The sequence below is a fragment of the Poecile atricapillus genome, chromosome 2 (assembly GCF_030490865.1).
Source record: "Poecile atricapillus isolate bPoeAtr1 chromosome 2, bPoeAtr1.hap1, whole genome shotgun sequence".
Classification (NCBI taxonomy): domain Eukaryota; kingdom Metazoa; phylum Chordata; class Aves; order Passeriformes; family Paridae; genus Poecile; species Poecile atricapillus.
This window is the reverse complement of record NC_081250.1, coordinates 144,663,524-144,682,299: the sequence shown is the minus strand read 5'-3', so window position 1 is coordinate 144,682,299 and position 18,776 is coordinate 144,663,524. Positions and strand designations below refer to the sequence as shown.

At 40.8% G+C, this 18,776-nt stretch overlaps 1 protein-coding gene across 3 annotated transcripts in view; it reads left to right on the top strand.

The window, feature by feature from the left end:
• ASAP1 (ArfGAP with SH3 domain, ankyrin repeat and PH domain 1) overlaps positions 1-18,776 on the top strand; it is a 143,424-nt gene that overhangs the window by 19,002 nt on the left and 105,646 nt on the right. For 2 of the 3 annotated variants that reach the window (XM_058831159.1, XM_058831157.1), the window contains exon 3: positions 10,365-10,494. In XM_058831159.1, the coding sequence (XP_058687142.1) occupies positions 10,365-10,494 (130 nt within the window). Of the gene's footprint in view, positions 1-9,769; positions 9,881-10,364; positions 10,495-18,776 lie in introns of those variants that run through there. The other variant, XM_058831158.1, reaches the window with a different exon arrangement.

Sequence of the window (18,776 nt, the reverse complement as noted above, 5' to 3'; positions counted from 1 at the left end):
CTTAATGACACTTTAGACTTCACTACAGTGGGTGTTCCTCAGAAAAAGTCTAACCTACTGATTAGGTTTCAAGGATCAAAAACTCCAATAAATCAGTAAATCCTTACAAAGCTTTGGTCACCTGAGCAATTATTGGAACAAACACCAGAATTTATTACATAGTTTGCTTTGCTTTCATAGATTTCAAAGCTGGATGAGGGGGGCAGGGTATACAAAGGACATTGTAACTCCTTTCAACTGATGTTGTTTTAACTTTGAAAATAACAAATCTCGCAGATCAGCCTGAAAAACCTATGGCAAGACTTGTGCGGGGGCTTGAAAAGAGGAGGGATTCTCTTCTTTGCATGATGTAAAGTGCTGAATAACACACAGTTGTCTAAATATGCTTTTGTTTATTCAGTCTCTGGATGGTGAGTTCTCTTGTTCTAAAGTTTTCACTCTCTTTCACTGAACCACTAAAAGCTACATTTGGATTGCCTAACTTGAATCCCCTACAACAACAATACTGATGGTTAAGGCTGAAGTTTTCTTTGTACTGGATGCACAGGCTGGAGCTACCCTGGCACAGGTCACTGCTCCCTGTGTGACCACACAGCAGTGTGGGACTTGCATCCCTTCCTCCTCCCTAGGGGAATCAGTTGACCATATTGCAGTTCTATTCCAGACCAGCCAAGAGGGTGAATCACTGCTGCTGATCTTCTCAAAACTGAATAAATCCTTCCTTGGCGCATTTGCTTTGTCACATGGCTACACATATTTTTCCTTTTTGAGTCCACAAGGTCTTAAATAAGCAAGAGTTCAGAAGTCAAACAGTCATATTTTAAAAAATACAGAGCTATTAAGCTGGACATTCCTATTTGATTTTGAAATGGCACTTATATTTTTATGTCCTACTGCTCCTAGATTTCCTTGAAGGAATAAAATAAAACACAGCCATCAAAAAGAAAATCGGTAGAGCTAACATCCCCGAAGTTAATGAAGTCAATTTTCCTACAGTTCTGTGGCTTGACTGAAGCTCCTGAGGAGGTGCAAACCATCATTGAAACTCTTCCTATGACTGGGACACTTAGAGGATCTTTACCCAACACTGATTAACTTGACAAAAACAAGGTGACAGTGAGCCTTTCCTATTAATAAAGGCAAGAAATATTTATTTCCCCTGCTCATTTTTATTTTCCTGCAAAAGTTTCAGGAACTGAAGATTTTTTACATCTTTCCTGCTGCCCTTTCAGATTTTCTGAGATCAGCATTGCGTTAAAAAAAATCCTTAGAGCAGAACAGATGAGCAGATGGTCACCCTCTACAGTAGCCAATGGAGCACCAGTTAACTTAGGAAGCTGCAAGCTCAAATTCAGTAGTTAAAAGGAGAAGCAAATGAGTAATCAGCAAAAGGAGCTGCTGAGATGGACCTCTCAACTAAAATTCTACACTGCTAAATTTCATTTAGCACCATGTGAACACTGGCCCAGCAGAAATTTGGTACACACAGCAAGACTAGTTTCCAAAAACTTCCATATGGTTATCTGTCATCCTGGGTTTTACCAGAACCCTACGACTTCAATATTCAAACATCTACAAACATCTGCAAACCATAACTTTAAATATGAGTAATTTTGCTTGAGCATAAAGGAGAAGTGCCACAAATTTTTAGATCTTATGTATCGTTAAACATTCTGATTTCCTTAATAAAACAAACAAATATGCAAACAAAATAATCACAGACAAAACCCAAAAGACATCCCTCCTGAATTGAAAATTTCTTATGCGACTTTAAAGTCTAGAGTCTGCCCAAGTGATGCATCCTTGAAAACAGTAGCTTATATAAGGGAAACACAGATGTGCTACGTTCAGTGGTTGCAAGGACCTTTTTTATAACATCCAACATCTGCAGATTTATTTCCAGCCTTTCTCTAATGAGATGCTATTTAGGAAATTATGAGAAATAAAGTATGCTCAGACAACACTATAAGACAGCATTTAAACTTCAACTCAGTAGGCCCTTACACATTCACATCTGCAAACCGTGTCTTAGCAAAGCTTGTGTAAAGCACAAATTACTTCTGTTTATTATCATGGGGGTCTTAGTCCCTCTTCTTCCACAAAGTAATGCTAGTAAAACTGTAATATAGAGGGAGAAGTCCCTCACAAACCCAGATCTTTCTGATTTATGTTTTCACAGCATTAACAACTAGTAGAAAGAAACCCTTTCATTCACCTGCCAAACCTTTTTGTCTGTTCAAAAAAGTGCTGAAAAAATTGTATAGACTGAGAGAGTCAAACAATGAGAAGAGTCCTTCTCATCCCTCAGCTACTTTTTTTTAACTCTTACAATAAAATATATCGTAAAAATACTTAGTTCTGATACAGCCGTATTCAGCTGAAAAGGCCCAGTGTGCTTTCACCTAGAAAAATAAATGTAATTGTCTGCATTCCACAGATAGAGAAATGATGCACACAGCAATCAGTTGCCGTGTCAGAGCCATGAGTGGCAGCTCAAGGATATGATCCCAGGTCTACAGAGCCTTTATTTCATTCTCCAGCTGTTTCCCAGGTTCATTTTGGTCTGAACCTTCCTTTTCACTGCAGGCAAAACGCTGCATGTTTCCATCAGCATACATTTAGCAGCTTTGGTAGAACCAGAGATGTGCCTGGTAATGACACAGACATATCGTTTCCAGAGGGAAAGAGAAAATATTGAAATGTTTGCAATGTGGGTTGAGGCTTTATTTCATTCTCTTTTTATTTTGGAGAGCCTGCAATGCCAGCTGCCCTGCAACATGTTCATTTCTGCAGTATCACGCTATGATTTTAGTCATTGCTATTTCTCATATTAATAATAAAAAGGAAAAAAAGCATCCAGCTACTATGACTCCTTCTTTGGAAGGACTCTTATTTATCTCCTTTCAATTGGAATATCCCTTAATGACTTACTGGCTTCATCTTTTCCTTTGCAATCCCACTGGCATGGCCTGCTCTCAATGCCAACATGTCTGCAGTGCTGTTCCCAACAGCCCTTCATAGATCTGCTCAGTGTCAGGAATGCAAGGATAACTGGGCCCAGGTTTCCCTGTGGTGTTCCTCAGCCTCACCAGGGCAGTGATGGTGGGTACTGCTGGAACACCGCCTCCCTCAGGGTGGGCAGTTCTCACCTGACCATCTCTGTGAGTAATAAACATTATTGTCACTTGGGCAAGGGTTAATATCAAACTGCGAGTGGCTCCACTGACAGTTCTCTGATCCATCAGCACTCATAAGAGTTTGCTATCTTTGGACTGTCCAAAAGCCAGTCCATATAGAAGAATATATTGCTGTGCTTTTATATTCTGTAGATGTTGTAAGAGCTGTGTTTGAATCTGTTGTCTCCTGACACACAGAATCATAAAACATCCTGAGTTGCAAGGGACCCACGATGTCAGTTCCAGCCATTCCCTTGGGTCAGGTCTCTGGGCACCAGAAAGAAGAGGTCAGTACCTGCCCCTCCTCTGTGCCTTGTGAGGATGTTGGAGATCACAATGAGATCTCCCCTGACTCCTCCTCTCCAGGCTGAACAGCCCAAGTGACCTCAGCTGCTCCTTGTATGGCTTCCCCTCCAGATCATTCATATGCATTATTACACTTCCTATGAAGTGAAGTAAGGTTTCTTAAATGAGCATCTCTAACAAAAATAATCTGTGAAATAGAAATACCAAATTCAGTACACCTGTAACAAGAAAAGGAACCTGTCTATCCTGAGCCTGCTGCCTCTTGCTGCAGGTGAGCATTTTGCTGTTTTCTCTTTGGAGAATGCAGAGGTGGCAGGGGAACAGCCCGCTGCTTCTTGTTGTTACTGGGAGCCTGGGATGACTTTACGTGTTTGTCTGCTTGACACTTGATCTTGCATGACAAAACCAAAAAACAAAGGCAAAACTGAATCAGCAGATTAGTCAGCTTAATCTTGTGTAACTCAAAGCTGCAATTCATTTTCAGTGCTGTTATTTTCAGCTGTCCTTTGAGATGGTTATTTGAGCTTCCTTATCATGCAGCCAAGCTACTTGCCCAAGACATTCAAGTAAATAAGATGCAAAATATATAATTCAGCAAAATATTTCTGATGTTTTGATTTAATCATTTTTTCATTTTGTCCACATAGCATTTAAACCACAAGATCTTAATGCTACTAAAATGTCACTTATAATGAGAACACAATGGACTCTCTTTTTGCTATCATTTTAATATTGAAAGAATGCAAAAAGAACCTTTTGCTTAAGCCACTATTGTAAGTGCTAAAAGGTTTTTAAAATAACATGTAGTTTCTGAGACATTTCCCTATCTCATTTTAAATACCAGATGAAGACAAATGCTGGGAGATGCCAATATTAAAATTGAAATCAGCTGATTCTTGCATTCAAAACAGTCACAGCAGCAGCACAAATTTTTGACACAGTTCATGTACTTCATAAGCCACACTGGCAGATACTGTCTCTTAAAAAACACAGAATTGCAATAAGCATGTTTGCTGGACCTGGATTTTGGTCTTCTTCATGTTCAGCAGTGCAACATAGGCAAGGTTTCTTTTACTTGAAAGTTGACCTGACTATTCTGTCCCAGTAACACAATCATTTCAAAGGTTTGTTTGCAAATGTCAAAGCTAACAGCCTTCTTTCTCAAGCAGAAACACTGCAGTTCACCATGTAAGTTCCCTTAAAGCAAATTAGCACCAGTCACAATGTGTGATGTAGGCTTCAGTGTTTAAAATAGATTTTGCCTTTTGCTGTAAGTACATCATGCAGTTATGTGATATTAAACGTGTAAACACACTGCAGGTTAAAATACATAGTTGTTACATTTTGTACAAGGCTGTCAGCCGTCTGACTGTCCTCTGAGAGGAGGACACAGCTCCTGGAGGTGAAACGCCTTCTGACTAAACATTTCCCGCTGAAGTACAAAGTGACGATGTTACTTGTCCTTACATAAATGGGGTGGTTTTGCTTAGCAAAACAAAACCATGAGAGTTCCATTAACAAAAAAAGTTTACCGAGTTTTAGCACATGAGATATTCCAAAACCAAAAGCATAACGCATCCTGCTGAGATTCTTGTTGATTTGAAGCTTCTTTTATCCTCTAAGCCCAGCATCCAACTCAAATGAGAAGAGCTGAAATTCAGAAATGAGAAGAGCTGATATTCAGAAATATTTGTAGATATTCTAGTGCTTATGGCCATAAATTTAAATAAGCCTTTCCCATTAATTTTGTCAGAATTATCTGAAAGTAAAACTATAAAAATGTAGGAACAGCAATTTACCATATAGATATTTTCTCAGGGAACTTCAAATCAGCTTTATCAGGTATCAAATCCATGGATATCTGATGTCATACAATGATCTCATAAAGTGAGTTAGGATCAGGAGGATGGGAAGTACTGCTGACTGTTGTGTTTAGCTGAAATGGATTAATCTAACACCAAACCACAAACGTATTCAGGATAGTAGTGTAGTAGAAAAACATAGCCTAGGGATATTTTCCTGATGAATTTTAGCACACCACTACTTCTATTGCTATTTGCTGCTAAGCGCGTGACACTCTCCACATTTGTGGAGATGCTAAGGAGCATAAAAAGAACAACTATATTGTTTACTAGGAAAAGCATGTGCATTTCAATTATTTGATATTTTAATTAAATACTAGTCTATTATATTATAAAATCACTACTTTCATCTGCAGTAATAGCCAAGATGGGAATCTTGCAAGTCAAGAAATGAGTGTAGTTGTAAACCTGTATTTGCAAAGAGGCATCATCAATGTTCATACTTGAGAATCAAAACCCCCTGAATTTGACATGTGAGATCCTGCCATGACTACACCTGTACTAATCAAAAGGAGTCACTGCACAGAACGGATGTGTGCAGTGATTTCCTTCTCCAGGTAACAACTCACTTCACTGCCACATTGAGAGGTTGCAAATTGCCCTGGAGGCAGCTTGTCTGAGCATGCTTGACAACACACTGGTGCACAGCCAGGGACTTGGGTCGAGCTTGTTTCCAAAAACCAAGCGGCAACCACACCTGAGTTTGCATCTGTGAGTTTGCTTCCTATGCAGCAGGGAAGCATGACCTCAGGGCAGTCCTGGGGCTGCTCTCTGCAGGCAGTATAATCACATCCCACAGGAGATTCACCACCAGCTTCAGCCCAGATGAGGTGTTGATACCCTGAAGAGCTGACTTTGCATGCCTGAAGCTAGACAGCCGCAAGCACAGCAGGGCCACAAGCTCATCTATCTGGCTCCTTATCTGTAGTGGAAAGATAATCTTGCTGTTCTCTACCTCAGTGCTGTGTGGTTCCAATAGTTAAGTGCATTGATGATGTGAAGAGCTATGCAGGTGCCATATACTCTTCACCTCTGGGACATACTGGTCATGCTGCAAAGTTCACAGTGATGGCTACATCATCACCTGTTCACTCCTGCTCAGCTCCTGTGAGTGAACTGATGAACTCAATCTAAATACAAGCTTTCTAAAATACTGTAAAATTAAAAATACTATAATTGCTATTCGATTTATTGCACAACACCTGTGTCTGTAGTTTGTCACTGTTCCTTAGCCTCTGCCTAAGCATGGCGACTATCAGCAGTACTGCAGAATTATTGTCAATTTGCTGTAATTAACTCTTCTGTTTGCAATCACAGTAAAAGCCAGGGAATCAAGTGGATTGGGTGGATTGAGTGGGATGGCAAGACATCACAACTTCCTTGACTGCAATGCATCAAGCAGTAAGGAGTAAGTGATTTCCAGTGCTGCTTGCATGATCCACACTGGCATTAGCTTGTCCAGGGTGGACAAGGAGATGTAATTCACTTCAGAATACCAAGGGGAGTGAGAAAAGCAGAACTTCATTGGAAAACCTTCCATGAGAAAAAGGCCGTGGCACAGCCTCACCCAGGATCTAGCACAGACTAATATAGCATTACAGCATACGCTGTGAAATATAACTTTCACACTCTGATGATTATTCTTTGACATTTGTGAAGTGAAACAGTGATTTCAGTTAGTGACAATTTATAGAGAAGTGCATCTGACAAATTTAGAATTGAATCTCAGATACTGATTGCAATTCAAAACAGGAAACATGGTTAAATCTGAAATTCACTAAATGCTATTTGAAATACTTACATAATTTGACTAGTTTAAACATTAGCACATTTTTTACAGGCAGCTTGTATAATTTATTTTTATTAACATCACATTAGTTAACTGATCGTACTTCCAGTGAGTTTAAATGAAAATAATCCAAGTCTAAAGAGGTCATGCCTATAGGGCTATTTTCTCTACTAACATTTGAATAGGGAAAGGGGAAATGCTGCTTCTAAGCAGCAAAACAGAGCACTGTATTCTCTCTGACAGAGCAAACAACTTCAGAACTGTCAAAAACAGACCAAGAGGTAATTACGATCATCCCTTTTCATTTTTAGGCCTTGTGTCATTATCTTTATTTACCAGTATTCTTCTGTATTTATTCTATTTCTTATACATTTAATATATCATTTTAGAAGACAACTTTTTTCCTGATGAGGAAACAAAAGCTCAGCTGCACATACTGTCTGCTCTGCCTTCACTTCTGTCACTCTTCTGCTACCATTTCCCTGGCCTGTCTATTCCCTTTATTATTTGAACATGCTTTTCAATTCTGTAGTTTAAATTTTCACAAAATAGTATAAAAGAAATTAGGTCTTTAACAGCATGTTCAGCTTCTGGGGGGATTTGTTTGAGATAGCAGATGAGGTTATTTTACCATCCAGAGATTAATGGTCAAGCTCAGTAACTTCAGCCTGAAGAAGAACAATTCAACCCTAACAGTGAGAGTTCCCAATTAATTAAACCATTTTGTCCATCAGTGTGATGGATTTATCCTCACTTGAAGTCTGACAGCGAGGGATCAGGAATCTTCCTAATGTGAACACCGTGGCTGACCTGCAGACCACCAGTCTGGCCCAGGAACAGCTGTGTGATAGCCCATGATTGATGTTCGGCAGGAAATTACAGGGGATGACCACAGAGACCCTGCTTGGCCCTTGAGCCATGTCCCTCACCCATCCAGCTTCCGAGCAGGCTAGGACAAAACAGCTCTTTTGAATGTTACTAACAGCTCTTCCCTGGCCCAACCCCCCAGCCAGTTCTTTACTCTTCTTTCCATACTGTTTTGATGCCATCAACCATTTTTATCTTCTTGGTCTCTCTTCCTCCTCCACTGCTTTTATGAACACCATCATCGATTTTCTTCCTGCCTCTCCCGTTGCTTCTTCGGTGCTTCATTTTTTTTTGCCCAGATCCATTTTTCAGTGCAACTCCCACACAGTTCTTTTCTTGGCTTCCTCCTCCTCTTGCCTACTCTACCTTTCAGAGTCTCATGACGTTTAACAATCATCTGTACGAGCTCAGAGCCTTTGTGCCAGAACGCTGGATCACGTGAAGCAGCAGCAGCAGCAGCAATCACATGGCCATATGGAGGGCTTCTGCTAAGGCAGTGAAATCACAGAAACATGTTCAGGCAGGACCATTGCTCAGGAGTATTGGTCATATTTTTGCTGACAGAACTGCATAGAAATAGTTTTTATGGGTATACTCAGATCAGGTATCTCCTTTTTATCCATACGCAATCATTGCAGTTTTTAGCTGATACCGTCAACTATTTTTGAATTGCACAGGTATTTTATTAGAATTACATACAAAAAAATGTACAAGCCTAACTGCATTATAATGTGGTAGGTACTTATACAGAGAACATAAAATCTTTTGAAATGGATACAGCCGTATAATACTGTTCATTCTCAGTTGTTCAGGTTTGAGAATGTTTACCATTCCTGAATGTCCCAGCTTCTGTGGAAAGAATCCCAAATACAAGGAGGAGGAAATCACACAGTATGGCTAAATAAATCACATTGATGCAGCAGATGACCACAATTACTTGAGCCTCCTGAGACTTAGCCTTCTTTAGAAAGGAACATATGGGACCCCAAACCTAAGCTTTAAAAAAAAAAAAAAAAAAAAGAAAGAAAAAACAAAAAAGATAAAAGTCATTAGAGCTGTCTGTCTGTCAGTTCCCTGAGTTACATGGTGCAATAATGGATAAAGGACACGTTGACTACTCAGAAATAGTGCTCGTGAGAGGACACAGGGCTGTAAGCCCGCGGTTCAGGGCTCGGGCCGGCGCTGCTGCTGAGGCACCGCGCTGGGCTGTGCGACCCGGCCGCGGCAGCGCTCAGCTCTGCTCTGGAAAGGTTCAGGAACAGAACTAGTAACGCAAAATCGGCAATAGCAACTTCAAGGACTTCTCTGAATCATAGCAAGACTTCTTAAAAATTAACTAAGTCTAAGGAGCGTAAAAATCTGCAGTCAAGATTGCCGAGAGGGATGGCTCCCTCGGCGGTGGCTGCACGAATCCTCGGCTGTTCATCACCGGCGGATGGGGCTTCAACCGGCTGTGACGGACTTGAGGGAAAAAAAGCAGCACCCTGTGACTCGCCCTGGGGGTTCCCTGGACCGGGAGCGAACCCGCAGCCCGAGGCGGGCAGGGTCCCTCCCCGCTGCCAGAAGGCACGGGAAGCTCATTCTCCCGCTTAGGACAGTACTGCAGCCCAGCACCCCCCGGCCTTATCAGCTTCCACCAAAAAGCCCTTTTTTATGATAAGAAAACGAAGCAGTGGCAGCCTCCCCGCCTCAGAAACCGCGAGGGCGGGGGAGGGGCGCGGCGGCCGCGCCTGCGCGGAGCCGCTTCCTCGTTGTCGCGCGTAGCGGCGGCGGGCGGCGCGTGCCCGCCAGCGGTGCCCGTCAGCGCGGCCCCGCGGCCCCGCCGCGCCCGGCCCGGCCCCGCCTCCCCCGCCCGGGGGACGCAGCCCGAGCCCGCACAAGTCAGTGCTCGACGCGGGCGGGAGCAGCGGCTGGGGCGGGGGGCGTGGGGGGTCGGCGCGGGTGGGGAAAGGGGCTGAGCCCGGCGCGGTCGCCGCTCCCCTCCCGCCGCCCTCCCCCAGCGCCGCGGCGGGGCCGGGCTGGGCTGCTCGGAGGCGGCTGCGGGAGCGCTCCCCACCGGCGGGGCCGAGCGAGGGGCGCCGTGCGGGGGCCTCTCCTCCTTCACCTCCTGCCCGGAGGAGGAGGGGGCGGCTGGGGAAAGGCTGGATGTAGCGGGCGAAGCCTCAGCCTCCCTCTGCGGCTCCGGTGCTTTGATGCTGCGGGTCTCTGCTGGCTGTTAACATCTTCTTCCCTCTGCCCTTTTTTTTTTTTTTTTTTTTCTTTCGTTTTATTATTTTTCCCCCCCAACCTTTCCCCTCGAAACTGGGCTTCCCCTCTCTCCGGATCTGTGTGCCCGGCTTCTCCTGGGCTTTACCGGTGGGGCAGGATCATGCCGGACCAGATCACCGTGTCGGAGTTCATCGCCGAGACCACAGAGGATTACAACTCCCCGACCACCTCCAGCTTCACCACGCGCTTGCAGAACTGCAGGAACACGGTCACGCTGCTGGAAGAGGTAAATCGTCCACACCCAACACCCTATCCCCTGTTTTTTATCCTTTTTTCTCTTTTGTTTGTTCCTTTTTTTTTTTTTTTTTTTTTTTTTTATGCCTTTGAGAGAGCATCAGGGACGGGGCAGCACCACCCGCCCAAATCCACAGGAGCCAGAGGCGTTGGTATGCATGTAATCTGGTCTTTTAATTGTGGGACTTTGCCCTTATGTTGAGCTAGTTAGTGAAAGCTTTCCTGCTCTGGCGTCTCAAAGATTACTGCGTAAAACAGTTGTCTTAACTTAAATGTTGCTGTGGTACTTCTTGGTGTTTTTTCAGCGTTGTCAGTTGTTACAGTAGAAAAAAATGCGTGAATGTTGGGATTTTTAGAAAAAAGATGAAGGGTGAGTTTTGTTTGGGAGCGTTTGTAGAGGTTTTCCCCAGCCACTCGGTACATCAAGTATTAGTGCAGAACTCTGCAGAAATCTGCCAAGGGAGACTCAGTTTAAGAAATGAGGTAAGGATGAGGAGATGAATGTGGAGTGAGGGAAATAGTATGAAAACAGAATTGGTGGAAGGAGAGGAGCAAAATAATGCAGCAGAGGAAATTATACAGTCTCAGCACTTCAGCCTTGAAGCCTCAGTGCTGGGGTTTTTTCATGCTTGTTATGAGCGTCATTTAAATGTTCACCCTGCTCTGCTGTCAAGAAATAGAAGCGTGAAAGTGGGTAAACTTCCAAAGCTGGTTTCCAAGGAATATCAGTCTGCTGCTTCCTATTTGAGGTTTCAGAGTGATTTTCTATGGGCTAGGTCAGTGGTTATGAGGAAATGTCTTCCAAATGACTTTAAAACAAGACAGTGTACAGCTCTTCTCTTGCCCTGTTCTTGCTTGAAGGTACAAACATAATGATGTTGAAAGAAGACAGATTTTTGCTATAGTTGCATAGGTTGCAGTTAGTTGTTGTTTTGGATTATACACTTAGTTTATCAAGTATTTGTCGATACTTCAGGAGCCAGAACGTATCTAGGAGATGGATTTAATAGAGTCTTTCAGTTCTGCTGAATGTGTTGGCATGAGCAAAACATTTGGTATGCAAGGAAAGAGTATTAATTATTTAATTACGGTGTTTGCCTGATAGTCTTGGGTATGGAAATATAATTCCACAGGATTCAGATCAGCTAAAGTTTTAATAGAAAAACTATGTTCAAAATTGTAACAGTGCTATTAGATTAGTCAGTCTGCAGCAACTGACTAGAGTGATTGTAAGTGCACATTTAAAATAATGTATCTTATTTTTATTATGTAACCTAGAGTAACATCTGTAACTTTTCCATAATTGCAATTGGTTTGGTTTTTCTTTTCTGTTGTAACTGAACCCTGGCCGCTGATAGATTTGTCAAAAATCAACCTGTTAGGTTAGTGTTTGACAGAATTGCTGCCCCCTGGTCTTAACTATGTGGAATAGGTAGAGCCACTGATATGCTTATTAGTACAATTGACGGCATGCACCTAGAGTTAAGTAAAAATATGTATTTTGTCATCACTGATGACTTACTTCTAGGGTAAGAATACAGTGTAATGCTTTCATGGTTTGGGAGATACATCAGTGCAGGCTGGATGTGATAATGCCCATCCAAAGAGAACCAGAATATAGAAGATAAATACACAGTGTTCTTCACTATTTGTGTGGACTGTTTGTATTTTAGAAGTTTTTATGTCAGATTTGACAGCAGTAAATCAGAGGAATAAAGAATGGTGGGTGCTGCTGGTGCTTGTGTTGCTCTTCTTTGAATTTCTTTTGTTTGTATAACTGTTTTATATGCCCTATTTAGGCTGATTGCAGTTTAAACTGGACTCGTTTTGCATTATTTTTTTATTATCTGTAAATACAAAAAAGCTTTATTTGGTTGGAAGCAAGATACAAGCAAGCTCTACTGTAACATGTGCAAGAAATCTGTAACTCTCCCAAATTTATAGTTATTAATTTGCAAGGGGAAATGCAGACAGTCAGGATGTGGCTAGCAAAAGGCTCCTTTGGAGTCTTTGTATGCAAGCTACAATTACAGTGAAGACACAGTTTTGCTGCTGCTGCTTTCAAGCTGGCTTGGCTTCTGTACACCTGCTTACCTAAAACAGTGAGTTCTGCACAGGCTTGAAAAATGCATGGTTGAAGTGGGCATTCTGTAGCTCCTGCTGCTGTTGTTGATGTGTCATGGATGACCTAAGAACTCCTCAAGCAGCTCCTTCAGTGTTGAGCCTTCTGTGTTAAGGCAAAGGGGATCATTCCATCCCTACAGCTGTTTGATTTTTAACTGGATGTTGCATCTGGGCTGGAGCTCTCTGGGCTTTTGCAGGCAGTGTCAGACTCCGTGCTGTTATGGCGCTGCTGCCTGAAGTATCTTAGGTTGTTCTTTTACAGCTAATTTAATTCATCACAACCTGCACCCACCTCAGTGATTATAAGCTAGTTTGTGGATTAACTAATTATTTTCTTTAAGCAGGGTTGCAAACTGGAACTATTTTCTAAACAGAAGTGGAAGGAAGATTAAGCAGATTTAACCAAAGTTAGCTCTGTTTCCCAGCCTCTCAGTCCAGTGTAATTCATGTTGTAGCTCAGATCAGGGGCTAGATCAGACGCACCTTTTCATACAGAATGTGATGAAAAATAGTTTTGTGTGTGGATGACTTTACCTAGTTCCCTGAAATTCTTAAAAAATTGTGAACATACTGTTGCTGCATCGCAACTCATGAGTTTTCTGAAATAATAAGAGGCGATGCATTCGTTTGCTGATTTTCTCACTTGCTTGTCCATCACTAGAGGGGCAATCTATTCAGCTAGGTAAATTGGGACATATTTACCCCCTAGTTACAACTCTGTTCCTATTGTAATTAAAATAATTTTCCGAGGAGATTTTGGATCCAGTTAGATGTAATTTTGGAATGAGTTTCAACTGAAAATCAGAGCAGACATGTTTACTGATTCTGATGAGTTTGCATTCAATAAGTTTTCAGTGGAAGGCCCAACAAATCACAAAGGAATACCTCACAAAATGAGAACCATGGAAGTGCTCCTCCAAAGGACTTCTCTGTTCTCAACTTATTAAAAAAACAAAAGACAAAACAAAAAAAATCCTCCATTCAAACTTTATTTAAATCCGTCATAATATTTTCAAAGACGGTAGTATGAACATGCTATTCTATAGCAGTTTATTGAATAGGAAGGTTTCATACTACATTATTTAAAACTACTGAAACTTAGGAAGACTTGCAAGTTTGTTTTTTTTCTTTTTTAAGAGACTAAGCTTAGGTTTTTGTCATCCAGTCACACCAGATTAGGAAAGAAAAAAAAAGACCCTGCCATATTTCAAGCCAGGCTTTGGCATCTTTAACAGTAATTACCAAAAGCTGCAAGATTGTTTTATAATATTTTTTAGAGCATGAGTGTTATGCAATTGCCTCAATTAAACACACATTTTAAAGTTCATTCTATTGCTAAAATCATAGGAATTTTTCTCAAACTCACAGAGGGAGAAACAACCATTATGTTGTACTGTAGGTCTAGTTCGAGAGAATTTGCAATCTGTACTCCTTTCTATTGATTTCTTCAGCATAATCTTACATTCATGCAAAAAACATATTTCTGCATACAGGTGGGAGATGTCTTTTATAATGCAACACCTTTCCTCTTTAGAAAGGCTGAGAGAGTTGGAATTTTTTCAGCTTGTGGAAGAGAAGGCTCTGGGAAGACCTTAGAGCAGCCTCCCAGAGCCTAAAGGTGGTTACTAGAGAGTTGGAGAGGGACATTCTTCAAGGGCATGGAGTTTCAGGGCAAAGGGGAATGGCTTTAAACTGAATTTAGATATAGGAAAAAAATTCCTTGTTGTGAGAGTGGTGAGACACTGAAGAGGCTGCCCAGAGAAGCTGTGGGTGCCCCATCCCTGGCAGTGTTCAAGGCCAGTGTGGATGGGACCTTCAGCAACCTGGTCTAGTGGAAGGTGTCCGTGCTCATGGCAGAGGGTGGAACTAGATGCTCTTTAAGGTCTTTTCCAGCCCAAACCATTATATGAATCTATAATGATCATATGAAGAGAGAATTTTTTCATATGTAAATGGATGGTTAATTATTCTTTAAAGAAAAAAGGCTAAATGGTAAGTACGGACAGATTACTGTTATAGTCTCTTAAAATACAGCCTCTGCTATGTTCTGAACAGACATGCTTTTATATCCACAGAAGCTCCATGATTTGTATTACTCAAATAGATTTTGAAAAGTTGATTTTAATCACTGAGTTAATATTATTTTGTGAGCTAGTTGGAATTTTTAGAGAATGATGACATCTGTTCTGAGAATAAGTAGTGCACATGTGGGATCACCACAAGACTGTCTTGATTATCATTCTGCTGTGTCCCAGCTCCAGCTGAAAGGACATCTTTGCACTCAAGGGATAGCTCAGTTATCATGACCAGGCAGTTCTGAGTGTTTCTCCTAAAGTAGCAGATGTTGTGCAGCACTGTATGGAGACAGAGGTTAAGCTTAAATATTTAAATTCTCTTTAGTCAGGCTGGTAGATAGGAAGGGACAGCTAGAAGCTGATGGTAAAATAAAAAATAGCCTCAGTTGTGTCCAATGCTGATTTTGGAGTTTAATGCCTATTTTACTGTTGTACTTCTGTAGTACTTGAACATGTTTAATGACTAATGTTATTTCTTTCTTTCTTTTGCACTTGAGTGAGAAGTTGAAAACTCAAAATGTGCTTTCTGACAATTAGATTGGCTGCAGATATGTTGTGTTTTGCTTTCAAGATTTTTTTTTGTTGTTTTTATTTTGTTTGTTTGGGTTTTTGTTATGTTTTGGTTTTTAATTAAAAAAAACAAAACAAAACCAATACTATTCCTTCAATGATTGTTGCTCATTTTGTTTCTCACTCTGCTGATCTGCCTGAGCACAGCAGTCTGTCAGTCTAGGCTGGTCTTACAACAGATGTGTGCATATACATCTCAGTAAAAGAGTGACTGACTCCTGCTCAGCCTCATACACGTTTTGTTGTTCACAGTGCAAGTCTGGTGTCATTTGACATAGCTTGAAAGGAGAAAATTTCTCATGTTCTTCTTCATATCATGGATACATCTCTAAGATTAAAGATGGGAAAGGGGAATGTATGAGGATGTTACTTTTTTTATTTGGCCTTTTTTTAAAAAAAAAAAACTTTCAAAATGTGTTGTGTATGAATCATTTTCACAGTTCCCCATATGTAGCTTTCCTTTGGGCTTCAGTTTATGCATATATTTCTTATTCTACTGTGAGGAAGGCTTTTTGGTATGAGGGTGAGGGGACAGGATTTTTCCTCCTTATAATTTTGCTGAAATTTATGTAGCACTGAAACTGCTGTAACATCAGATCATCTGTGATGATTTCATACACTTCTCTACCAGAAGATCATTTTTCAGTGACAAAGTATTCTATCAAAGGAGGCAGGTGAAACCATGCACAAGAATAGGAGTATTTCCATTCTGAACCAACTTTTGTTGGTATTATGCACAGAGTTTGTTTTTCAGCCTGGACTGTGATAATGGGCAAGGTCTATTTTGTGTGTGTGTCAAGAGAAAGAAATAATAGAAAAATTTCTATCACCTAATTTTTTTTGAAGCATCACTTCTATATAATTGCAACAAATACATTGTAACATTCTATTCTTTGTATTTCTTTATTTTTTATTAGAATATGTTTTTATTTTTAGGAGGTGAATCCAGGTAACTCCAGCAGTACTAAACTTAAACCCAGCTTTTCCTAATCTTGCAAACTATTACTTATGGCAGTTACAAGCAGTCTTGCATCATAGAGAGCTTTGTACTTCAGAGCTCTTTTCTTTATGTAACAGACCATGAGTAATCTTCAGTTTTTGAAGAAATATACTTTTGATAGCAAACTGACCTAAAAATAGCAGATAAGAAAAGTTATTTGTGTAGTTAATAAAACTCAGGATAATTGTTGCTGCTTTTGCATTGAATGACAAATTACAGCAGAGATGTAAAGATGGGCATGTGAGCATGCTGAAATATAGAGGCCACAGTGAGAGCACATGGGTGGCTCCCAGTCATAATACTGAAAATGTGATACAGGTGAAATTGACAGCAGTGTCTTGTATTTAAAATGCAGCTGAGGATGCATGCTACAGTATTTATTCATTTAGTGTGTAATCAGTTTTACCCTTCATTTGACAGTAGTCAAAGCATTAGGCTGTAATAAGCAGGCAATTTCCTTTTACTTAAATGCGACTGATGTGAGGAAAAATAAGAAATGCTCACTGGTAACTCAAAGTTTCAGTCATGGCAGATGAATTAGCTTTGCCTTTTGAGAATTTGTATTCATTTTAGGCATATTTTTGAAAGTACTTACTGCATTTGGTATCTCATATGTTTTTTTGAGAAGTACTGCTTCTTGTTTTGAACTCCCAACAGGCTTCCTCATGTTTACTCGTCAGTTAGGAAGCTGTGAAAGTGCTCTTTGGTGCACTCTGTTCAGTATGCTGTGCAGATAAACCCTGACAGAGTGTGTACCATGTAGTCATGGGAACTTGGCCCCGATGGAGGGGAGACACTTAAAGTGACATGACTTAAAGTTGAGTTTAATGTTCAGATTTGAGTCCTATGGAGACACCTTCCATAGTTAAAATGCAATAAAAATGTGCTTTGAAGAAAACAGAGAGGGGGAAACAAGCCACAAAGCCATGTTTGTATTTCAACAGGGTGTCACTGAAGGCCTGCATGTGAATGATTCAGAGCAGAATAAGATTGGTTGATTTAATTTCCAGTATTTTTCTTACTACAAAGAGTAAAACTTGATTTTCATAACTGTCTTTGTGATTTGTAACAATACGAATGAAGATGGTTGTTAATAATTTTAAACAGCAGATGTGAAGCAAATTTACAGAGGATAATTGTAAGAAAGATCATAACATCTCATTTTGAATGGAATAGTGCCTTGCAATAAAACCATTAGGAGAAATCAAGCCTAGAATGCTAATTATCAGTATTGTTTCAAGTGAAAAGGTAGACAATATAAGCATGTTTTTAAAAAAAAGGGCCCTCAACTAATAGTGTTTTTGTATTTCATGGGAAATCTTTCAGAGTCCAGTTAGTAGCATATTCTGGAACTTCTCTTAGAGACTGCTCAGTCAGGTTTGTTTGATACTGGCCAAGAGATCTAAAGTTTATTGGTGAATACAAAGGAAAACCCCTGAGATAATCGAATGAGTTTCCTTTCTTGAGGGAGTGCAGCTGGAAGTCCACTCCCTGCTGACAAGTGCGACAAACAGTTATTTTATATTTCTAAAGAGAGAGTGTTGGTCTGTGTTATTTATCTGTATCTATGTATAATGGGTTATAAATACTGCTATCAGTGGGCTAATGTTGAGGTTTTGTATAAGCATTGAGACAAGTAAGATTTTGGAGTACAGTGGGCTTGATTGTGGTGATAATGGATAATGGAAAACTTTTTCTTTCATGATCCTGTGAAAAAGCAACAAAATGCTGTAAGGATCCCATTTCCCCCTTTACACACATAGATGTGCACGTGGCCTTCTTGTCTCTTTTAGTTAGTGGTGAAAGGAGCTGTCTGAAGTTGTGCTATTGCTAAGGTTAAGCTGGAAAGTGTATGTTTTTTCTTTCTTTAAAATAGCCACTTCTATCTTGAATGTACTTGTTTTATCCTTCTTTTTACGTTTCTTAACAGAAGAAATATAAAACTATTTCTGATGCAGAAATAGAAACTTATGATGTCTCTAATTTTGTCTTAGAGTCTTTAATTTCTTGGTTTTCTCTTGGTTAAGAGCTAAAAATCAGTATGGTGCTGGAGATAACTTCCTGCTAAGGGACTGTCAGACCTTAGACATGGTGTGCTCTGGGAGTCTTCTGGCCAAGCTGGTGAGAGATGGAGCATGTAAAGTTTCTGCAGGATGGGTGGGACATGGACTGGCTTGCCAAGGCCAGAGGGTGGGGATCAATGAAGCAAAGTCCAGCTGGCAACAGGTTGCAGGTGGCATCAGTGCCCTCCAGGATCAGTTTTAGGATTAGAACTATTTGGTATCTTTTAATTGTGTCAATGATGGTCTTGAGTGTGATCTCATCAAGTGTTTTTGGATGATACCAAGTTGTACAATGTGCTGGCAGCAGTCACCCTTCAGTGGGACCTGGAGAAGTGGCCTAAACAGGAAGAGCCTTGTGTGACTCACTGAAGAGAAATATGAAATCCTGCCCCAGGGATGGATGGAGTTGCCATGTGCAGAAGGACAGGCTGGCCAGAAGACA